Here is a 25422-nt window from a genome sequence, read left to right as displayed (position 1 = left end):
TCTTGATTGAATTATTCGCCGAGGAAACAAAAGTGAGAAGTGCACAGTCGAGTAAGTTGCTCTCGAAAAGGAATAAACCATTTTACTACTTCCTGCTGCAATGCAGGAAATTAATAACAATATTTTATTGGTGCGTCAAAGCTTACCGAGATTGTTTTGTTTCTCAAGTGCGTATTACATAAAAACAAACTCCTGGAATCGCAATTTTCCTTTGACCGCGTGCGAAGTTTGTGGGATTGCTTGGGCGCTCGGTCACACGTTACGAGTCTGCGGTTTTTGATTCTCGGCAAAAAGGTCTGATGAGACTGGGTCGCCGGTTCCAACGCGAGCTAGTGAATGGAGTGTGTTTGCACAAAAATGAACACCGTCGGGTGTTTATTTACGACATGGGTGATTTTTGCTGGCGTTTCAATGCCATTCTCACGCTGGCTTGTAGGAAAACAATGAACTAGAACGAGCACGTTGGTGCACAAACAAGCGAGATCTATCTCCAATGCACGACGTCGACATACAGTATCGAGTTTTGACATTCTTTCGAGTGGAAAGATTTAATATCAAGTATCTGACAATTTGCATTACATGCAAATAATTTGCACTGAAATTCTATATTATGTCCAGTGCATCAATTTGTCTTCCTAGTATGACGGTGGAAAATATTTCTCAATCAAATAAAATACATTTCAATGCATTTATGTATTAAAAAATAATATACGTGCAATATATTATAATAATAATATTCATAGCATGGGTTAGTCGTCTGTTAATTTTTGAATTGAAAAAATTTCAATTATCTTAAAAAATTACAGATAATCACAGGGAAAAATGTTGAAAAAAATAATGTTTAATAATAACCTGGAATTTGCAACATTTGTTAAGTAATTAAATAAATGCATAAATGCCTTTTTCACATTTTGATTAGAAAAAGAAGAGAACTTTGTTCCCAGTGCGCACAGCATTGCTCGACTAACGTTCGTTTGATGTTGGCCAGCGTGCAACGCCGAACATCGGTCGCTTGCAACGCACGGTCATTCAATTGTTCACACGGCCGATGTCGGCCGGTTGTCAGTGCGCGTTGAACGGACTGACGATCGGCTGACATCCAATCGTCATTTTCATCTTTCAATAATTTTTTTGCTTTTTTCTTAATTAATGGGTAGTTGCAAAACTTAAAGTCCACAAAATTTCAAGTTCAAATATTATTTAATGGATAAAACTTGTACTCACAAAAATGAACAGTGAAATTTGCAAATATTCACAATTAAATCACTTTAACTATTGGTCCATAACGCACGATGATTGTTTGTAAATCACACACTAGTTGGTCCTTTATGCATTACTAGGAATTAATTTAACGGTGAAATCACAACCATTATATATCAGCTAGTTGCCCCAAACTCATGGATGTCGATTTTCCATTGATCTGAAATTTGATTTCAAGGAAATTATTAGTTAGGATGGATTATTAAAAAAAAACTTATAAAAAATACCAACAAATGGTAATGGAACATAAAGAGAATAAATATCTTCAAAATCTACCTTGATTAATTTGAAATTCCATGAACTGCATGTTTCTCCTTGTATGTTGTGTCATTAGAAACGTAAATTGCACACTAAATGTTTTGATGCAAACGCGATTACTTTGATAATTAGCGATTTTCGGTGGAAAAATTCTTGATGATGTCCGCAGTCCGATCCAAACAAGACTCAACCAAAACGTGGTTGATGATTGATGACTTGAGAGCCCTAGTGCGACCTCTGGTGATTGTCCGGCGGTTGCCGATGGCCTGCAATCATCGGACAACCTGCCCGCAACCTGTGGGCTCCCGCGCCACCAACTTTTCTTTAAGTCCCATATATTGCATGTGAAGACGTCCAAGCATTGCATTTCAGTTGCACGCCGGCGTGCAACTGCAACCATCGAGCAATGAGGACGTCTGTCCGACAAAGATTTGATGTCAGTCGAGCAATAGCTGTGCGCGCTGGGTTAAAAGCATTTTTAGTAAAAACAAAATAATTAATAGTTTAAAATATCTGAAAGTGAAACTATAAAGGTAAAAAATGCAGCTTAGAGAATTAGGTTTTCTCACCATGCATTTCTCATGGTAATTTTTAAGGGAGTGTATTTTTCAAATTAGAAAACCATTTGTACCTTAAAAGGACGTCCTTATGTTAATGAGCGTTTAAGTGTTCCGGCTCAGAGTGCAAACAGATAACCCAGCAAATAATGTGAAGCAGCTTTTAATCTTCCCACACCGCCAAATTAATTTTAAAGTGCTCCGCACACTTTTGCGTGCGCACAAAAAAATAATCTCCGCCCGCTAAAAAGGCGTCTAACGCGTCAGCGCGAAAAAATAACAAACGCAAACAAGCATGCACGCGGTGCGCGCTGATGTTAACACGAGAAATTTCCTTGTTAGTTGGAACTCGTAATTAAAATTTTCGCTTTCTTCCGTGAGATAATGCAACACCACGTTTGGTTGCAAAAAAATTACTCTTCTTCAAATTTACTTAAAAAGAGTTCGCGTCATCGCTCAAATTGTGCACATTTTTATCGCGCGGTACATGCTGCGAGCTCTTTAGCTGCACGGCTAATGCATTTGAAAGCAAAACTGTGGGCATTGCAGAATAGTGAGTGCTTTCTCCTAATGAGATGCTTTCATGATTGAATCTCGTGTGCGCTTGAATGTCGTTAATCCGGCTGCTCGCGTTTTGAAACGCCACCCACATCTTATAATGCAATAATACTGGTGCAGGTGGTGCCCACGGAAAGACCCGGCAGAAAGTTGCAAAGGACGCGTCCTTGTTTGTGTAGTAAAACGGTACTTTAGCTCCTGCATAATTAAATTACTCATTTTTAAATTTGTTTAATTCATTTTATATCTGCTTGAAAATTAATAAAACATAAGAATTAAATGATTTTATAGAATTTTAATAATTTATTTAAAAAAGTATTGCTTCCATTCCTCAAATTTTGTGCCGTGATTGAAATAATATAGAATTTCCCTGTCAACCTACATGTTTAATATTTTTTTAGTTGTAGCAGGAATCGCAAGGTTTTTTACATGGAAACAAAAAACTTTTCCTCCATCGGATAATTCCTGGGACATAAGCAGATGCAGCGTTAACAAACAAGCGTCTAATTGAATCGGAGGAAGTTGCATTTAGACCCTTCTCAATGCTCCAAGCAATTAAAATTGGATTTCTCTCTCTCCGTTCTGCAATTACGTGTGTATATAGAGAGCTGCCTATTATCGTTGCAGGCGGTAATTTATGCGTTTTATCGCACCATGTAGCACATTCATAGGCTAGGAAGTGATTAATATTCAGCAGCTCTACTTTATATTTACTTTTTTTTGTTATTCAATGTGGCGAACAAACTAAACATTTCTCTCTCGAGGAAGATGATAATTACGTCTGATAATAAAACTGAACCCTTCCGAGAAGGAAATTAATATTTCAAGTCATGTTTGTATTTTCCCTGTTGTTATAAAATCTGTAAAACCGAGCGAATTAAAACTTTCCAAGGCACATAATGCATTTTGTTGTTTGGGTAAAATTATATTATCGCATTGGCATTAAGTAACGCCGATGCTTTCGCCGAGCAGGAAACCCTTTCATATTCGAAAACATCATGAGCAGATGTCTAAGAAATTAATATCGCTTTTGTGAATAGGAAAAATCAGGCACCATTACACCGCATCAAATAAACATAAAAGCGTCGAATTCATCGCGTGCAACGTTGCGTTTGTTATTTGCATCTGTCAAACTCTTTTCTCCAAATAAAATAAGAAGGCTAATCCGTGGCGAATTAGCTGAAAGTCGGCGCGCGAGAACAATGGACCTTAAAGAGCAAACAGCCACGTAATCACCTTTAAAGGCCTTTCTTAAATTAAAGTCACGTTTGGGTAAAAGTGCCGGATGGACATGCAGAACTCAAAAAGTGAGATTTTGGCAGGAAGGGAAATTCATATGGCAAAGCACACCTCGCCAGGTCAAAGGGTCAATCACTATATTTCGCGCGAGTTAAATTCTTCCGCCTTAACAATATCAATCGCATTAAAAAGCGTGATGGCTTTTGGAAATTATAATAATTTGAAATCTATTGCATCGGTAATAACAGGCCAGAGATTTTAATATTATATTAAAAAAGAATTTATTGAAAAATTTATTCCCAAAGTTTCTTAATTATGCCCTTTCAGAGTTCAAAAGCGAGGATGTAAAATCAGCTGGCGAGAGGACAATGGTGCGCCTTGTGCATGATTTTGCGCCAAAGTGATTAGTGGGTCGTGTGTTTCTTTTCCGCGGGCTGAAAGGTCGTCGCATGATCAATCGAGACAAATAAATGTGCACATCACGCATATCCGACCAAGACACACAAGCCGAGTGCGCTTTTCTCCACGCAGAGAGCAATTGCATTGATTTGAAAAGACTTTCCGTTACGGTGCTGACCCCTTAATGGTCGCCGTCGGTGTCACCAACAGGCGCTTGCTTTCAACAATCGTTAGATCTCGGCACCTCGCCTGCATTGTGTGCCGTCGTGCACATCGCGAAAATCGATTCTGCTCGCCATTATATGCGCGAGTTTTGGGGACAAATGTGAAAATGTCCAATCTTGCAGGGTTAATGAGGTTCGCTTATGAATAAAAAATTGTTTATAATTACTGAAGCTCAGATATAATTTAATTTCAACATTTTATTCGAATAAACAATTTTGCGATGCAAAGGCAAGGTCCAACATGAGCAAAAAGTAATTTGTTTCTTCTTACTGCTAGCAAATTCCTCTCAAAATTGCAAAATGGACATGAAAATAAAACATTCCTGTGCGTTTGCCAAGAATTTTGCAACGAGCGGTCTTGAGCATTTTGACCGCTCCTCCGAGAAAACCCCATAAAAGCTCAAAAGACGCCCATCTCACTCTCTGGGTTGGCAAATCTGGTCGCGCGTCACCTGCTTGGGTTAGAGGGCAAAATAATTAGACCTGTGCTGGCAATTCGCTGCTGTGTACGAAGTGAACATCACGTAGGCCCCAAGTTAAAAATTGAGTTTTATGATCTTTAAATTCCTTTCGGGCTGCATTCTGAGCGTCAATTACGTTGCAAAACACCGGCTCCATCGTCGAACTTAATGCCTTACTCAATTTCTTATGATACGCACATGACTTGTATGTAAATTTTGCTCGCGGAAGAACTGGACGTGCCGGTTTTTAATTGTAATTAAAATTCATCTTTGCGCGACTCGCTGCCATTTGTATGATGCTGGGCTCAAAATAATAGTTGTCTGCAGACTTCAGATGCTGGTATGCCAATTCAGGTTGGTTGAAAATTTTCATTAAACAGCGCCCCTCTTTCGCTATACGTTGATCAGTGTATGGAATTTTACAGTTTAAAAAAGTTAAAAACCAACTGATGCATAGCTGTAAAAATATTCACAAAGTATTAAATATAAATAATTTAAGTCACAAAAAAGCTTATTGATTTTTATTTTTAAATAAAAAAAAGTGAGCAAAGAATGTAAAACAGAATATAATTTACCTTATTCATACGCAAACTTCAATGCTTTATTTTTGTTACATGAAATAAAAATTTATTTTAAATCATATTATGCCAAATAGTTACTTTAAGTTAAAAGTTTATTGTTTAACACTTCCATTGAACAAATTTAATCACTTCTCAGCATCTCGCATCAGTGTCAAAAGTCAAGGTTCGCTAAAAGCCGGCATATTCAAAAATAATTTACGACGCCTGAGGAGGATGGTTAGTTAATCAAAAGTCCATTCCCTCTCTGCGTGCCATAAAATCGTTCTCCGTTTTATCTTCAGACAACATGGCTACGGCCAAGTGAGCAGATTCGCCAGCAGATTATAATTGCGTTGCGTCAAACGTTTTCGTTTCATCAAAAATCCATAAAAATTCCTCCCCGCCGGAGTCGTAAACCGCGATATTAAAATTACCTCATAACGAAAAGGATCCGCGTTGTTGTTGCATAAAATAGTACCGCTTTTAGCAAAAAAAGGAGTCCGGTTCATAAAACGATTAAAATAAAATATTCTAGGCAAACTTCTGCCCAACAAGTAGCCGCAACTCTGTTTATACCCGGCACTGGGGAATTTCAAAGCGTGTGGAGCAAAAACATGGTATTTGTACACGCACATGCATTCGCAATATAAATTTTGTGGAACGTTAAGCTCTGTTTTTCTAGGAACGGACTGGGCATTTTCCTCTTTCTTTGGAAGCAATTTAAAGTTTGCGATTACAAATTAGGCAGTTTTACAGAGATATCTTATTTTACAGATGATAATAATGACTGTGTTTACTGAAGTCAATACCCGCATTTGAAATAATTATTTTATTGTTATCCACTTTTTGAAAGTAAATAGTGAAATTATCCGCCAGTTAAAATTTAAAAATGAACCAAATTAATGTTTATTACGGTTATTTCGTTTGCTTTGAACAAATAATTATATCATATTATAATTTTCTGTAAAATTTAGGAGTTTTGGAAATTTAATTTTTTTTTCTCTGTGAACCAAATTAAACAATTGCTCAAATTCAAACATAATTTTTAATATTTTGGCAATTATTTTCAACCCCAATTTGTTGCCAATCCGTGTTCACATTCGCCAAAGACGGAAAATGCTAATGCGGCAGTCGGTATGGGTAGGCGAGCAAACCATTTGTAAAAAAGTCAGACCTTCCTGATCGCGGCGAGAGCGCGCGGACTGCGGAGGGGGGCGTCGCGCCGACCCACCAGACCTCTCTTTTTCTTTCTCTGTGGCACAGTCAGTCAGTAGTGAGTGAGCGAGTAGTGAACGTGTCGAAATGCCTGTTCCAGAGTGAGAAACGCCGACCATGGGCTCGATCGCAGCCGAGTCGCGCCAGCTCACCCCTGTGCCGTCGCACCACCACTCCGGGGGCGGCCTGGTGGTCGCCAGGCCTACCAGGTGCCTGCTCCTGCTGCAAGGGTGTCTCGCCGTCAAGCTGCAGAGGGTGTCCACCCTGGTGTCCGCACATCCGCACCAGCAGCACCCACCCAAGCAGGGCCACGAGTTCTGGATGTACGACAGTGGATACAGGCTCTTCCAGGTCAGTTTATTGTTTTATTATTTTATAACATTATGTTCAATAATTTTGCTGTCACCATATATAGAACCAAGGGCAGAAAAATTGCATTTACTATTAGCAGTATCTATTACGGATCAACTTTTAAACAAAGCAATAATTTATTAAATATTTGTTCAACTTTTACAAATCCAATATAATAACCTTTATTTTTTTTTAAAGCTATATTATGAAATTATTTAATCTTATCACAAATTAACAAATAAATAATGCTATTAAAAAATAATAAATAAAATTAACTAAACTCTTTGATTAAAAATATAAGTTATTGATATTAACAATTAACAGGCAAATAAATTATCAGCATAGCTAAGGAAGTAATTTTGTTCACGAATAAAGAGTGCACTCTTAGTTAGATCCCCATAAATTACTACCCCATTTCGTGGGTAGTGCAAAGAAGGGAAGATTTTGTCTGCATAGCTGCGGAGAGTGGCAAACCAGAGCAGTTGTTAATACTTCATGGACATATGGGGTACACGGACTGCTGCCGAAGCAGCGAAAAATAGCCGCAGAGACCAATCCCCTTAAAACTGTTTTATTGTACTGCTGCTCCTCACCCCAGTTATTTCTTGAATAGCAACAATAGCAGTTCCTTTCTTCATTCCAAAAGAAACGTCCCTACCCAAACATCTGCTGCCTTCGAGAAATCATCTGCTTAGAATTAAATGTTGTGTGTATGCAGGGATTTTAATCTGATTTTGCAGTGTAATTGGTCAAAATTAATTAATTGCGCCTAAAGCAAGAAACAAATTTCCATGACAGCACTAAAAAAAAATCCCCCCTTTCTTCTGCTTAATCTGGGCTGTTGTGGAGAGTGCATTAAGTGTATAGGCCCCTGCAGACTTGCTGCTGATAAAACACTGCCTGCATTTGAAAACCCCGGCTTTTCGAGAAAAGCCACTCGAACGACAAAGGAAATTTCTTCCTCGTCCAATGTTGGCTTTTCCAGACGGCGCGCATTATCTCTCTCAGCAGTTGGACTCGCTCGCCTCTGTCTTTGAAAGTGTATTTCTCGGCCGCTTTTGATCTTGATGAATGGTTTTGGTATGCAATGCGAGAGCGAAAACATTTTCCGAAATGAAAATGGAAAAAAGTCGGCGACGCTTAAATTATTTTTTTATTTCTCTGTCTCCGGCGCCGCAAACTTTCCTGTATGAAACGTTTGAGAGTTTTTTAGCGCCTGCAGGATGGAGGCTCTTGTTTTGGAGTCGTTCCAAACAAATTTACCCCTGTGTGCTGAATCGCACCATGGAATCACAGAAGTGCTGCTGGAAATTGGTATTCGTCCATTCGAAATTGCCATTGGATATCAGATATCTATTTCAGTCATACGATCAGAAAATAGCGTTAAATCCGTTTAGCTGAGAGAAAAAAGGGGTGTGAAAGAATTTAAGATCAAATCAAATCGTGATGAAAATCGGTAAAATTATATTCTAAAAAAAAAAAATCCTATGCAGGTTCTCTAACAGGTAAAAAAATAAAAAACAAATATTGATTAAAATTCTATTGTATTATTTGTCTAAAAAATTTATTCACGATGAAGAACTGTTCCTCTATTTAAAATAAGGAATTCTAAATTTTAATAGACTGTTTTTCCCTATTGATTCCTGGTTCATATAGGAATATTGAGAAAACTTTGTCTTTATTTTAATAAATTGAAATTATTACCATAATTTCAGGTAATCAAAGAAAATGATTTAAATTTTAATCACCTACTGGTATAATTTTGAACATCAATGCAGCCCAAATCGATTTGCATAGAAAATGAAGATTTCATTATTAATAATTATGCGGAAATGTTAAAAATAAGAGGGAATGGAAGCATGAAGTCAACTTGGAGCTTTTTTTCTTTTTTCTAGTGACGTAATAACGCACCAGCTTTTATTTAACAACAAACCTTTCTTGCTTTTCCCCCCTCACCTTTTTGCCTTTTCTTTCACCCTTGGATTTTCTCTTTCAATATTTGACAGTCCTTTCGCTAATTGACAGACAATCGTTTTCAATGTTTGCAAATCGGCAAGTAAATATCCTATCTCACTCCGCAGATCTCTGAGATGACCTGTGCTAAACAGAAATCCTTCGCCAATTTTATGTTCGTAACGCCTGAAAGGTGCCAATAACGTTGAGCACCTGTTTAGGGCGGCAATAAAAGAACAATGCAATGTGCTGTTCAAACGCTGATTTGCAAAGTCCTTTGAACACACACCTGGCCAAACAACGTAAAGCGGCCTCGAAAGCGATATTGACACTGAACTTTTGCCTCGTTGGAATATAAGAAAAAAAAATCAGCAGCAACTTTGTGTGGAGTGAATTTATATGTAACGAGTGGGGGCTCTCCTGACGCACCTTGGAGGAAAGGTCGCCAAACGGCAGGCCGGCTGGGATGACGTTATCTTTGCAAATAAGCAATCGGTTTATTGTTGGCCGAGGTGGGTGTAGCACACGATTTTCTTGCCAGTCGTGAACTTATCTCTCTGCTCAATACACGAGAGCAATCTTTAATTACGAACAGCGAATACGTGGGTGACTCACCTGCTCTGGAGCATAATTTTATGCCACTTATTACATTACACAGGTGCATTGCCACTCTCTCACTCGGGGGAATTAAACAAACGCCCAGAGGCCGTTTGCGTTATGAATTGAATAATCAATCCGGCGGGGCCAGTTTTTTGTCGATTTTTTCGAGGAGAGTAGAAAGGTCAAGCGGATTTGCAAAGATTTATATTTACCTGCACATTAATCAAGATCAATTTTATTCAAAAATTGTACCAGTAAAATTATGATGGTATTATTCAAAACAATCTGCATTCACGAAATGACAAAATGTGATTTGAAAGTATGCAAGTTAATCATAAATTATATTAAAAATTCAATTAAATAATGAATAATTAAGGTTACCAAAGATTGCATTATTTAAAAAAAAACTTCAATGAAAGTAAGTCAGCTTTAACTAAGTATATATATTTTATTTTTTGTAGCTATAATAAATATAAGAATCCATATTAAAAAAGTTAAGTAATTTTGTAAATCTTCTGGAGATCAATGCTCATAATATCTCATAAACTTGATTGGTAAAGTTAACTTGCGAGAAGCAACTTATAAGAATTGATGGCAAAAATGTATCATTAATGCTTTACGTATCTTTAACGTTGGTGCTTTATAAATATTTATTTATACTTATTTTGATTAGTCTGATAATCTGAAATTTAAAAAAAAATATATATTAAAAACATTTTTAAATTATGTAATTTAATAAAAAAAAAAAAATATTTGTTGCAAAATGATGTTTAGCCTAAATTTTCTCCATCTTTTTTTGCAGAGTTTTCTTGAGGCGAACTTGAGATGCTTTTGGAACCCTTCCCTTCTGGAGGCCATGCGCCAGCTGCAGTACCAAGGGTACGTGGCACCTGGAGTGCTCCTCGTTTCAGCCGACCCTTGCGCCCTAGAAATCATCAGGGCCGCCTGGGGCAGGAAAACGCTGCAGCCACCATCAAACCACATTGTCACCCTTGTCGGTAAGTCCATTTTATTTTCAAATTTTTATTAAATGACCACAGGCCAATTAAGAGATTCAAGCGAATGGGAATTTATTTTATTAGCAAACAGATAATAAATGTTTATTTTTTTAATGTCCCTCTATAGGAATTTCTGTTCTCATTGCCAGTTATCGTGATGCCCAATGATATATGTGAATTCCACTTATAATTACATCAACACTGACAAGTGAGCAGCATGTAAATTACAAAAAAATATCATAATTAGCCGCTTCTCTGTTATTTATCTTCGATTTCTTTACATCTGAATGCATTCCTGGCGGCGATGCAGGTTTTATTTGTCTGATCGCTCCATTATAATTATCATGATGGTTGACACTAAAAAATCGGATATCATTTGGTTCTCATCGTAGCCCAGAGTGCAGTGGACCAGTTTTTCTCTCACCTTGATTTATGCCCTCTTTCTCGGATCGACATTAAAAATTTATAAATGGAACTCATTTCCTCCCATAAATTCAAATCCACGCCCAGTTTGCGTCTCTCAGGTGAAATAAATCCAAGTGACTAACTTGTAAAAGTAGATTGCGGATTCACCTTGGAGTAAAGAGGTTCGAAAAAAGAAATGATGTAATACAAAAGATGCGAAAAGGTCAACACCAGTTTTACTCCCTCGTCTTTTGATGTATGAGTATGTTGCACGCGCTCACTTGAATGTATGTACATGTTAGTCACCTTTTCCAATGAGCAGAGATGGGTCGTCGTTGTATTTTTATGACCGCATCTCTTTCCTTCTCGGTTTTTTACCTACCCGTGCATGACATCATTATTTATTGGATTGGCACTCTTGGCAACGAGTTTTTCAACCTGAGCGCCACTCTGACGCCTCAAATGAGAAATGAGAGAGGTGTCTGCGCGCTGCGGAATTTACAGTTAATTTTCTTTGATATGCAAACTGTCTGAAGCCCTTTTCGCAAATGGGATAAATATATCTTGATGAAAATCGTCATCACGCGAAAATTGCAGTTTTAAATTTGGAGAAATCCGGTTTAGCTTCAACTTTTGCGTAAATCAAATGCAAAATGGCCTTTCACGCGATTTGAATACAAGAGCGGTGTGATTTATTTCGTATCCATTCCAATTTCACTGCTCTGGAGTGTTTTATCACATTTGTTTCACCACAGTCTCTCTATTATGCACGAACAAAACCGAAACAACTTTTCATTTCGTTTTCAAGCTATGCAACAATTGCAGTGGAGTTAATGAAGAAAAGCATATAATAGAACATACTAACGACTGCTCTGAAGAATAATTTGACATTTTTAGAGTGGCAAGAGTGTCAAGTAATACAAAAGACTTTTCAGAGAGGGAAAGGCTAAAAGCACACGTACTTGTTCCTTGAATTTAGTAAAAATTGAGACTTTCAATATCTTTTTTATTTCAAATTTTAAATTTAAAAATTACTATCTCCTAATTTGATGTTTATTTGAACGTGACAAACATAAAAAGCAGCATGCAGAATTTAAAAGATCATATATTTTTCGTTCTCTTATTGATTGGTTATTATTTTATTACAATGCCTTGGGGTCTGCGTGCTCCGAAGCGTTAATAGTAGGTGTGCCGTTCGTGAGAAAAAATTTACCCACTTCGGTTTCACCCGCCGTCAATTAATGCCAATTCTGCGACCTAAAAAATGTATTTTATCACTCGGGGACCGTTTTGACAGCTGGAAGTTATCTTTTTGTGCACCACATGGTTAAAGTAGCATTTCGCCTTTAAAAGGAGAAGTACTGTTATGTCGCCTGCAAAAAATGCTTGGCCCTCATTAAGACAATATTCGAAGTCATAAATTATTTTTGGCCGTCATTAAAGCGAGTTCGGTTCCCAGAGCGGTGAGTCAGATCTCATTCACTAATTCAATTTTTTCCATGGCAGTTTTTTCATAGGTAAATCAAGTACGAGCGCACATTATAAGCATGGCGCGCGCACAAATGTCCTAGGGTGAAAAGTGTTGGTTACGGTGAAATAGCCTTGTAGCCAGCACACCGTAAATTTTTATTAGTACACGCTTTTTTACTTAATTAAGAGTAAAAGGCGATCATTTTTTTAGTAGCTGCTTCAAATTCACCTATAAGATTATTTGTCAAATTAATTATTGGTAATTACAATTTTTTTCTTATAAATGAAGAAAATAAGATCAAAGCTAATGACACAGGCCGATACTGAAATCCAGATCCAGTTACTTGAATTCTGAACATATACAGTAAAAAATTTGATACGGATCTGGCAAGAGGCGATTCAGAAAATATTGCAAGGCGTAGTGGCGATGACCGCCAGTGAAAACCACTTTGGGCCGCCTGAGAAAAACCTCTCGAGCACTTAAACATCGTACAAATAAATATCAGAGATGTATAAATGGCGGCGAAGTCGCGCGAGGAACCGACGAACAGGGAGCGGCTCCCGAGGCTCTGCTTCGGTAATGAAGAGGTCACGTGAGCAGAAATTTCGTGAGAAAAAACGCAGCAGGTAATTCAATCAAGCTGCTTAAAAATGAGTCAATTGGTAATCCAAGACGAAATTTTCGAAAGGTGTGCCTGCAGAAAGGATTTGTGCGTATTAGGGAAACACGCTTTAATTTTGTTACCTCATTCTGACAACATAAATCAGGAACAAGAAATTTTCATAATATAAATTTGAGGCTTTTATTATTCATAAATGTATAAAAAAATTAAAAGTTTAAATTTTTAGTATTAAAATATTAAGAAATTATATCAAAATTATTAATGTTTTAACTTTATTAAGAAATTAATAAACACTTTGCATGATTCTTTATATTTTTTATTGTGTGCTATTTTTCTGTATCTGTATATCTAAATTTAGTAAGATTAACGTTTTCGTTCAGTGCTTTTACATTGTTGATAAATTTTCTTTTTTCCGTAATTGATTGTTTGTGGGTTTGTGAAACTATTTAAACTCTCTCGCCAATTAAATTATTTCAACTCATGCTAAAAAGTTAGTACGTGACAAGACCTCTCGCCGCCGCAAAAACACTCTCCCTGAGGGATTTGCTTTTTATCAAAAGATCATGAGCCGATCGTTGGTTGGTAACTTGGAATGTATATTATTAAGCACTGGCAATCGATTCCCACAGCGCACGACGGCTGATTTTGACTCGGGAAATTTCACTGCCAGATTTGATTTCACTGTTGGCTTGTGAGAGTTTTAGCGACGCGCTCTTGTTAGCCATAGAGATTGAATCAATCAGTCTGCAAAATGCAGTGCGCGAGCCTCCAGGGAAAATTTTTGTGTGCACGGTGGAGGGACCGCATACACTTGATGCCATCGCATGCATCATGCATGAGAACCAAAACAATAACCGGCCGCAATTGCTTTTATCGCGGCAGATCTCTTTTTGCGAGCAAATTGTCTTAAGCTTTCCAGATCTATTAAGAGAAGGCGGTTCGAAATTCATTGACGTGTGTTTGAATAAAATACGTGCACGTACGAACAGCATGGGGCGCACATACATTTCCATTTAAGAAATGGTTTCAATTAACGGTGGATGCCTTTAATTGAATTCGGCTCAATAAAAATTGTTTCGTGAAAGGGAGAGTTGCCAGCTGAATTGGGTGATCACGTGGCCATTATTAAAAAAATCAGTTTAAATAATGAACCGAACAATAAAAAAAAAATTCAAAAGTTTTTCCACTTGTACTTTCATTAAATTAATTATTTGAGAAAGCTTTTCCTTTCAATTAAAAATTTCATTGCTTCTTTAAACATTCCTCTTTCAAATTTCAAATAGTTCTAGTGAAATATTTTTGTATGTAAATTCCACGACATCCATTTTGCTGTTGCCGCAAGAATGTGGAATTCCTCAAAAAGACTGGTTTTACAAGTGTCCCGAGGAAAATGTAAAGCTGCTGCTGACGCTTTGTTTATTTTTAAACTCTTGAAAATAACACGCCATAAAATACATTTATGCATCACGGAAAATGAAAAATATATTTACATCTTGTGCCTGTACAACACACTCTTCATTTCTGCTCTCACGACAGGCGTGCTTCCTCTGCGACTTTATCTATCATGGATTCAACGCAAATCTTGCATCACCGCAATAAATATATAAAGTTATTTAAATAACGCAATTAAACAACCAGAAAATCGTATTCGATTTTCATTGCTGTTTTTTTTTCAATCACCAACGCACGCGTGCTACAGACTTTGTTTCTTCCCATCATTTATAATTTTTTTCCTGTTATTAAATTACGAACCAACTCGAACGTCATTTATAATTATATAGATTTGGCACGATGAATAATGCGATTGCCGGTGCTAGTTGGAGATGCTGCTGCACATTAATGAAAAAAAAAACAAGCGACCATCAAAGTTAATTAGCAATCCCAAGTGGGCCGTACACATGAAATTAGTGAATGGTGTATTTAATTTTTTACGCTCAGCTTAATCTTAACTTTAAAGTTCAAGGTCTTTTAATATTTTGTATCAATTAATTCAAAAGTAACATACATTTCTCTCACTACACTAATTTAAATAAATGATTCAAAATGCTGGTCACTTGCTAGAAAAATGTGGAGAAACTTTGTAGGAAATTCTCTTAATCGAATTACAAGCTTTGAGAGTTGGAGAAAGGTTGTTGGAACTTGTTGAAAACCAATAGTTTTTTCCTGAAAACAAACCTGATTTCTGTATTAATATGATTATGGTATTCAAATCTCATAAATAAATTCGTGTCTCTTTATCGCATGTAAATTTCCGGCGCTTGTTCGTGATTTATTTGAAATGAAAGTTTTAATCCCGCTTCAATTTGTAGCTCCATTGGTAGATAATTTTGCTTATACAATGGCGCGAAATGAGCTACGCTGGTGCAGAGAACTTGTTGATTTGAATCTAATACAAGAAAGCTTCCCGTTTCAAAGAATATACACAAATAAACTCCACCCATTCTAATTCACTGCAATGACTTACATATGCCGCTCTCACAATCGGAATAATTATATACAAACGTCCTCTCCTTGAGTGACACAAAAAAGTAGTGTTAAGAAGAAGTAGCTCTCCATTTCACGTATGTGCAGGTTCTGAAAATCCGCAATACTTTTCACACTTTAGCTCTCTTTTTCCCAGAGGTGCAATATTTCCTAGAGCACATATCTGAATAAATCTCGTCCTCCGCATTAGTTTCTTTCTTTTGCCGTGGACGTTTTTACGCGGTGGCTGAAGAATTTTGCTGCCGAGAAAAAGAGAGACAAGAGAGGTGGTGCAAATGAAAAGGCGTGATGCGAATGTAGTGCCACGTCTTTTGCATTTTAATCAGTTGCGCAGCCCAACAAAAAAAGAACAACCCGGCCAAGAACTGACAAAGCTCCTCCTTATGCATTGATTTTTTTTTGTATGGATAGATTATTCAAAGGGTTGTTGACGTGATTTCTCTCGGTGATAGGAAATTCAAAAGTGAAACTGAAGGACTAATTGTGAGAAAAATTTGAAACGATCTGCTCAATTTTCAATCCAAACGCTACTGTACACCATATGTGATAAATTGCAAAAAAATTCACGTTCAAGCCAAATTTTATTGTTTGAATAGCCAACATATTTTGAAAGTGGTTTTTCATGGATGGAATAAAAAAACCCATCAAAGCCAATCTGAGCCAGAGTGATTTTATGATCAATTGATTTATTTCCTCTTTTCAAGGACTTACATTTTCCAACGAAATAAAAAACCAGAATTGCAGAGGCAAAAACAAGTCTGCGTGCGAGTAAACTCGTAGAGATGGAAAGTGATGCATTCGTTTATCTGCTGCGGCTTTAGTGTATTGGCAGCAGCATTTCGATCAAAAGCAGGTTTGTTGGCCGACGAATAAATAATCCGCCGTCTGCACACCCACTGCATTTCCAAAGTCCCACGTTAGCTGCTGGGCGTGTTGCCGTTTTTTTGTCTGAAAGGGATGATGCGGCTGTTGCTGCAGCAATTATATATAAAACTAAACCGCGACATATCAGTGGCAGAGCACAGCAGACGCTCTAATTAATGAGTGCCGCCGAATTCGCTGTGTGCAAAAAGCGGCGGCGATGCCATTAATTTGGCCAGACAGTCGAGTGGGTGAAATAAATTGAAAGTGCTCGTGGAATTAAGCGCCGCCAGACTTATATCTTGTTATTTCTTGATGCAATGAGAGGTGGATTCATTGGGTATAGAATTAACTCTTTTACGAATAAAAGGAAGCAAATTAAAGAGATTTAAATCAATACAATTTTTTAAAAAATATAAAGAGTCCCAATAAGAATTTTTGCCAAGCAACGAAGAAACTGTAGAAATAAATATTTTGATAAATTCATACGTCATTTTATTTCTTGTATATTCAATTATAACTTTTTTTAAATATAAACAAAAAATTATTAAGAGTTGGTTTTTAATTGGTTGGTAATTTTGGATTATTTGATAAAATGATTTTATTTTTTTCGACACAACATCATTAGATTAAACATTAAACTGATTGGATTAACGTAAATAATTATAAGCAAGCGCAGATTGAGTGCATTTCTCTGATGCTAATATTGACAGGACAGGTATAATATCAGTCGGTGAAAGAGTGACTCACCGCGTCATGCAAATAAGAGACATTCAATCTGGGCACCCCTCATCCGATCTGACTTTGGTCTTACCTCACTTTTCCGCCGGCGCTGCACTAATAACCCGGCATGTGCCATTTTCCACGCGTGTCACCCGATATTGTGCAAAGTCGAGCGATGAAAAGCGCACGCAGCTTCATTCTTTATTTTTATTTCTCACTTCTTGCTTTCTTTCATTGGAGAAGTGTTGAGTGACGCAAAAATTCCAGCGAATGCATGTGTGCTGCCGCGTGCAAAAGGTATTAAATGAATAATGCAGTAGCCCGTGTGCGAGAGTGAGTGGCGAAACTAAAAGTATTAAAAATATAGAGTTACGCACGCGTGCAAGCCGGCAAACGATTGCAGCTTCTTGAACCGCCACCGCCGTCGGTCGCTAAAATTGCATGCAAATTCAATTTCGGTGATGCAAGCCTATTATCTATGAATAAACATTTGATTATGTTAATTTTCGCGTAATTCGAGTGATGAAAGCTAAACAGGAGTTTATTGGTGTAGTAAAAAAACTTATTGATATTAAAATAAAATTTTATTTCTTAAATAAATTCCTTCTTTAATATTTTTTCTTATATCACATTAATTAGATTTATAATTTTTTTTAAATTAATTTTTCGAAATACAGCAAATTTCTTACTTAGCAAATAATATTTATAAATATAAGAATTTATTATAAAATTTGTATTTTGTAATCATTTGAAATAATTTTATATAATTGCACAGTACAGCGATGAAGAAATTAAAATTAATGAGTTAATTCACTCCCTATCACGTTGACCCAAAAGTTGTACAGGAAGAAGTCTTGTAATTTAAATATTATCATTTAATTATATATTTTTAATTGCAATTACAGCCCTCCTTTAGTTTGTATTTTTTTTTTCATATAAATTCAATATAAATGCTTGACTTTTCAATGCTGTTTTCGCTTTGTTAATGTACATTGGCTCCCACATAAATAAATATTACATTAAGTTTGAAGGATTATTCATAGACCATTTAAATCAATCCAATCCTTCTTCTCATATTAGTTAGTTCAACCGTCAGATCAAAATTTATGGTGGCTTTGAGCTCACTAAACCAAATTTAAAATTGATTGAAAGGTTATTTGATCAGTTGATCGGTGTACGTAGAAAAAATACGGTGTATCGTTCGTTAATGTAGTTTTGTTTCAATATTGTGTTCTTCGGAGAGTCACGTTTCGAAGCGGCATGAAGAAAGGGAAGGCTGCTCTGATTATACGAGATGGAAATTATGAATGATCATTAGCGAAGCAGGCAGCTCGCTCTGACAGCGAGATAATTTATAGAACTTTCTTTTCTGCGTGATTAGTAATCGATTATTTTGGCTGACTCGAGTACAAATTTGGGCATTCGGAAACGCCCACGCTCAAAATTTTAATTAGCAAGTTTCTAGCTGACTCTTAACCTTCAATTTAATTGGCATCTGCATGGCTATATTGTTAATAATTGATTTTGATTGTAGCTGAAACACACATTTATAGTTTTTTTTTGCAAGTAATTAATTTGAAAGTTGAATGCGTGCTTTTTTTGTAATCAGCACCGGTATCAACGGACATTGTGAGGGAATATGTTTGAATATAACTATGTAACCAAAAAAGTATTTTTCACAGTAGGATAATTTATTCAATTAAAATGACAAAAACACACTCAATCTATAAGTTAATTTTTTTTAAATTCGAAACAAAGCCAAATTTGCAATTTTCCAACAGTAAATTTGTATACGAGTCAAACATCCCTGTCATCCTTGAAAATTCCTTTCCCAAATAAAACACAATGCAAAGTCCGGGTCGACGGCTGTTTCTCACAATCAGTTGCACGGTGGCCTTTTTCGCACAGCGTGGCGGCGCAATAAAAGCGCTAATCCGCGCAAACAATGACGCAATGCGGACAGCATGATCTTCTCGGCCGACCCGTAATGAGCCGAAATGCCTTTGTCAAAAGTAGATGCAAAAGTGGCACTGAGCGAGAATAAGAAGATAAGCAAGCGAGGCTCCTGGAACCGTTCCAAAAAAGCCGCCGCCAGATCAAGTTTGGAAGTCGCGTGTTTTGTCCTTCGCCCAGCAGCAAGCAGGCTCCTTTTATGCCGCATTAAATGCAAATAAAATCGCCTTAGCCACATGCTAAATCATTTCCAGCGAAATTAGCGAAATTGTGACGCAAAAAGGAGCCGCGTGCCCTTTTCGGCAGAAGGAATTGTGGATTTTCTGCTACGCATGCAAAATTAGCCGGTGGATTAGTACGCATTGTTCACCAAAACAAGCCTCGCAGCACTTTGGAGAGGAACTTTGCAAACAAATTACAAGTTCCGCCCTCGGTGCAGGTGCGGACGTGTTCGTGATTTTGTTTGTGTCACGACCACACGCCTCGGGATAAATTTTTTTTATTCAATTCAGACTGATCGGCCATTCTTTGGAATTATGCTTGGTGGTGATAGCGTCGGTTGTTTTTGAATCCACTCGAGCAAATAATAATATTTTATAATAATTATGCTGATAGGGAAATATGTATTGCGGGTCAGCAGGTTTATTAATCAAATAAGCGCATCTTGCGTAACAAGCAAAACATGAAATTTTCCTAATGTGAGTCAAAATTCTAAATATTTTTAAGATGGATAAAATAATTTCCTCTCCTTTGATATTATCAATAATATTATATTTGAAAAACCGTCTATTAAAAATATATCTAGAAAAATTTACTAGTTAAAAATTTTAACAAAAAATCGAAGCTTCCTTCGATCGCGCTTGATATTTTTATTATGATCATGATGGTGCTCATTCTCCCTGTAAACCATAATAATATTATTTACGCGAGAGGCTCGCACAAGTCATTTTTCAAGTTTATAATATTCAAGGGCACAGTGAAAAAGTTGACCTGCTGGCGGCATGTAGATCCTTCTTGCTTGCTTTTCTTGCAAACCGGCGCGCGTTTTATTCATTATTATTATTGCGAGCACGTGAGTTGCTCTCCGCATCCTTCTTCTACTGCTCTCTCGATTTGCTGCTGCAGATCAGCCGAAAAGAAAGGAAAAAAATACACCTTGCAAACGGGTATCGCAGGGAGTTTCCTTTTTACTCTCGCTCGCAAAGTCACAGACTGGTCTGCCGCTGATCTCATTCGTCTGCAAATCGCGAGCGGGCACGACTGCAAATTACACTCAAACAAAATCGCGCGAGTTAAAGGTCGCGCAGGCATCAAGCAAAAAACGGGCACGAAAGAAAAAGTTGATTACCAGCAAGAAGAAATATTTAAAATTATTCGCATTCAACAAGATCGCATTATATTTTGCCAAAGGTCGGGCAGAAGAAGGTTTTTTCTTTTTGATAAAGTTCTTTAATTACGGTCATCGAGGTCAATAACAAGTTTGATTTTTTTCTGTGAGAAAAAGCCACAAATGATAAGATGTACGATAAAAAATAGGACTTGAAATTTATATCTAATTGGCTAAAAATAGTAAATATCATGATATTTAAAGTTAAATTATTTAAAATTTTTCCTCAAATTTTATTCAATATATTTCATAATGATTGTGATACCCGCGTTTTCTTTAATGATTTAAGTGTGCAAATCCTTGTTTTGATTTCTTCAAGTTGCAACCACGCTCGTGTGACTCACTTTTGCCGCAAACACTTGAGATTTGCAATGGTACGTGGCGTGTGGCTCAAAAACACGCCCAGCCGGCTGCATGTGCGCCGTCCGCCGCAAACTCTAATTGCACTTCCTAGATTAAACTCGACAGCTGAAATAATAAAAGTAATGCGATTGAGGTCTGCGGAGAATTCTTTTCATACTATGCGGACCGTCGTAATTCAATTATTAAACAAAGGCCGAAAAATGTGTGACGCTGTTTACGACTTTCAAAGCAGATGAAAATTTTCCTTGCTAAACTTCTATAATAAAAAAGAGGAAATTTAATATGCAAAAAATCCGAGCATTCTAAAAAAATATCTGTGCCCTGGAATTTTCGTGTTTTTGTTTTGAGGCAAAGTAGGAGTTTGAACTCGAAATAACCCTGGCATCTCTTGGCGCATATCTCGTTCTTTCCTTTCTTCTAGGCAGTTGGAATTCAAGGGGATTAACGAAATGGAACAAGCGCTGAAACAACAGAGCGTCACCAGAAATGACACCACTGTGGCTCTTCTCGTTTTTTCCTCAAACTTTATATGTGTAGCAAAAGTTCACTGCCTCTTAATGAATCGCTCGCCGCCTCTTTTATAATTATTATTTTTCTCATTTGCTTTTTGCTTGGTTTCAGGAGACGTGGAGGAGTGCTTGGTCCAGTCATTACCGCAAAGCCAATTCACTCCGTTGCCAGAGGCGCTGTGCTGGGTGGTTTTGGAGCTCACCTCTGCGGGTCAGCCGGCGTCTTTGGAGGCCGTCAGGGCGGCGTTGCAGCGATCCTTCCCTGCAGTCATGGAAACTCCTTCAGAGCACACGATTTATGACGCACTCGCCAAGCTCATGCAAGAACGAAAGGTTAGTTTCCCAAAATTTAAAATTCAAAATGGGATATCTACTTTTATCCCTTTTATATTATTGACATTTTCAAAATTTCTATCAAATTAAGAAATCAAAAATGAAGTCTCATTACAATTAGTAAGAGTATAAGTTAAATTAATAATTAATTTAAAGTTTATATTTAATTTATTAGAAATAATGAAGATATTTTTAGTTAATATTTTGAATTTATACTATAAATTTAATTAAATATTATTCTTTTTTCTTTTTTTTTTTGAGTAAAAGTTAGTTTTATTTAACTATTAAACATTTAAAAATAAAAATTTGATTTGTTATTTTAAAAACGAAAAAATTGGTATTAAATTGTTTTCATTGCATACAGTGTTTCATAAAAATAGGCATATTATTGGTACAAATTTGTATAAGATAAAAGAACTGAACATTTTAATTATTAATAAACAAAAAATGGCACATAAAATCATAAAAAATATCTTTGTGCCGCAACAGCTCGTTGCAGAGGCGAGAAAGTAAAAAGCGCGCTGTCGCTTCCTGATGTAATTTGAGAGCATTTTGTTTGACAAGTTTTGACTGTTCCAGATTTACCACACTTCAAGAGGCTATTTTGTGGTGACTCCTGAGAGTCGACGGCGACGCAGCAACTCCCAGGGTCGGCCTAGCTCCAGGGCAGGCCACTCGGTCTCCCCGCACCACAGATCGAGTGTCATAGATTCGGTTGGGGATCATCTTCACGCGCCCAAAACGGTTCTCATGTCAACGGACGAGGCCCTTGCCTACATTCACGGCGAAATGGAAACCATTCGCGATGGAGACCGGACACACCAAGCAGTACAAACCAATCTTGCGGATGTAATTTGTGGAGGTAATAATTATTAATGAACTCATTAAAGAATATTTATACAAAAAGCAATTAAACAATTTTACGAATCAATATTATGTTCTTGTCATACATTTATGTTTTACTGCAATTTTAAAATATATATGCGTAAAAGAATATTTATTGGAACATTTTATTATTATTTACTTAAGCATAATAAATAAAAATAACAATGATTTAATTACTAAATTATACATAAATTCATAGGAAATCCCAACGATAAAGTTTTGTACCCACGAGCAAAACCGACTCCATCGCCAGGTTCAAGGATATTGGAGAGGAGACACTCGATGAGGCTTTTTGGTAGCAAGAAGAGACTGTCCCACAGCACTTCCTTGCCCAGGTGTGGCTCTATGAGGCTATCGCCCACCAGCTCAAGGACAATGGACTGGGGAGATGTTGAAGTTAAACCACAAGGTAATTTATTTTCGTACGTTTTGTAAATTTTATTTTATACAGATTTTTTTCATAATTTTTAAAATTAATAAAAAGAGTTGAAAAAAAAAATAACATTAAATCAATCACTCATCTTGCAGAAAAAAGTCCATCTTTCTTGTCGAGGCTGTTCAGGAGAAATGGTACCAGGAATAGCAATAAACGCCTGAGCAGAGCAGATGGCAGTGAATCGGGAGAGAGCAACCTGAGCACATTTTCAGCCCAATTCCCACCTGCTGAGTGGTTCAACCCCAGCGTCACCCACCTGCACTCTGTTGGCACCCAAACGAGGACCTCCTCCTACAGTCTTTCTGCAACTAGGGTAGGTTTTGCAATATTTGTTTAGGAAATAATTTTATTTGACCATTGAAATTCGCAGTCAAGAGACACATCCCTTGGAAGGTCTCAAGCAAGCATTCCCTGGTCTGAAGATCCACCTTCGCGGGCAGCAACCCTGCCGAGGCGGAGACGCCATATTTCTGGAGACACCAATTTCACCTTTCCCTCTGGAGACTCTGGCAGCTACTCCAACACACCACGCTCATACAGAAAGTCTTCCAATCCACCGTCATGGTAAGGCTTAAAAAAAATAAAAATAAAATTATTTTCACTAACATGTGGCATCATTAATCAAAAAGCTCGGAACAGTATTACAGACTTCTGATGACTCCAAATTTAATTGGGAACTTGTGAGTCTCAATAAGAGTAATTCTAAATAATCATATAAAAGATTATTATATTTTTTAATTATTTTTATTGTCTCTTTCGTCCATTTAGTCATTTTGTTTTACCCCTTGCACAGTAATAAATAGGTAGCCTATATTTATGCAACATAATTTTTGAACCTTTGCACATTCTTTTAATTGAAACCTGTAATTTTCTTGCAAATTATACATATGAAGAGTAAAAAATAAGTTTTATTCAATATCGATCTTATTGCAGCAATGGAACCCTTCGAGCGCCCTCGCGCCAGAGATCGACGTCCTCGTCCAACGGCAGCAAACACACCGGCTCCTCCCCAGGGACGAGCATCACAGGTGGCGCCCCTTCCATAATCAGCAGCTTCGATTCGCCCCGCAGCAAAATTTCCCCCACCTCGTCCACCCTTCTGAACACTCCGAGGGTGTCGCCAATCAAGTCCCCAAGTCCCACCGGAACTCCAAAACCTGTTCTCCCACCAGGCACCACCTCCATCCCAGGGTCAATAATCACCCTGCAGGTGAGGACAAACGCCCCTTCGGATGGCCGCAGCCCTTTGAAGCTTGGCTCCAATGACATGACCACAACCACAGCAAGTTTTTCGGGGAACGGCAGCGCCAGGGTGTGCGTCTTGCAGAGTCCAAACAGGTCAGTGGTGACCTTGAATGGCACCCCAGTGGCCACCCCAACCCACTCTAGCCCTGGGAGCGTGGTTGATGCCCCGGTGAAGAAGCCCATGCCCCGTCCATCCTCTTGCTACCTTCCGAAGGAGAAAAAGCTGCAGGTTTCGCCTTTGGCCTCTTTCAACAAAAAGTGTCCTTCGGTTGAGAACCTCCCCGACGAGGTTGAAATCAAGCAGAAGGTGGCAAACAACAACCAGCCCATTCCTAAAGTGTCCAACAGTGACGCTGAAAATCAGCTGCCCGAGTCTTCGATGAACAATGTGAATTCGGACGTTGGAAGGAAAAGGTCCGAGACCCTGAGCAGCCTGAAGAATCTGCTGTACCACAGCAACACCGAGCTCAGCTCGTTGGGCAACAACAATTCCTCTTCGGCTCTGAAGACCAGTCTAGACAAACCGTTGAAGCCTTCGGACAGTCTGAATCTGTTGGAAAATTTGGGCAAAACTTCCCTGACCAATGGAAAATCAATCGGAGAGGACAACGAGCTTGACAAAATCAACGGAGACCTTTTGCACTCGTCCTTTCCCAGTCTGAGCGACCTGACCGTGCATTTCAAGTCGCTGACCGCACAGAAAATCCTCAAAGGCATCAGCATCAACAGCATCGACACCCTGGTCGAAGTCAACATGGCAGCGGCGGCCAATGAGAAGCAGAACAATTGTGATGTCTCCCTTCACACCGATTTTGGTGTTGTGTAAATTGGTTTTATGTAAAAATCGTTAGGTTTAACTTCAAGATTGCATCACCAGTTTTCTGTTGTATAAATAATGATTATTATTGCAAATTTATTAACTATCTTCTTGATTAATTGTTTCATGTTAAATGATTTTTTTTTGCGCAAAGCGACGTTTTCTGCACAAGCTCGGCTACAATTTGAAGGCATATCTCTCTTCTGAAGGTCTTTAAATTAAAATGTGATTAATTATCTAATTAATTTTACAATTTTGAAGTTTAAAGTGCCACTGACTCAGAAGACAGGACCAT

General features: G+C 37.6%; 1 protein-coding gene across 2 annotated transcripts in view; it reads left to right on the top strand.

Annotated features, from left to right (window-relative positions):
* Window positions 1–25154, top strand: part of LOC132198298 (mucin-12) — a 60974-nt gene extending 35820 nt beyond the window's left edge. For both annotated transcript variants that reach the window (XM_059622251.1, XM_059622250.1), the window contains 8 exons: window positions 6832–7082; window positions 10438–10633; window positions 21524–21744; window positions 22324–22606; window positions 22829–23038; window positions 23158–23378; window positions 23436–23629; window positions 23999–25154. In XM_059622251.1, coding sequence (XP_059478234.1) covers window positions 6849–7082; window positions 10438–10633; window positions 21524–21744; window positions 22324–22606; window positions 22829–23038; window positions 23158–23378; window positions 23436–23629; window positions 23999–25136 — 2697 coding nt within the window. In that variant the 5' untranslated portion in view covers window positions 6832–6848 and the 3' untranslated portion in view covers window positions 25137–25154. The remainder of the gene's footprint in view (window positions 1–6831; window positions 7083–10437; window positions 10634–21523; window positions 21745–22323; window positions 22607–22828; window positions 23039–23157; window positions 23379–23435; window positions 23630–23998) is intronic.
* Window positions 25155–25422: the final 268 nt, after the last annotated feature.

The sequence above is a fragment of the Neocloeon triangulifer genome, unplaced genomic scaffold (genome assembly GCF_031216515.1).
Source record: "Neocloeon triangulifer isolate White Clay Creek 2 clone unplaced genomic scaffold, ASM3121651v1 ptg000012l, whole genome shotgun sequence".
Classification (NCBI taxonomy): Eukaryota; Metazoa; Arthropoda; class Insecta; order Ephemeroptera; family Baetidae; genus Neocloeon; species Neocloeon triangulifer.
The sequence above is the reverse complement of the archived record's forward strand: the minus strand, read 5'-3'. Positions and strand labels throughout refer to the sequence as shown.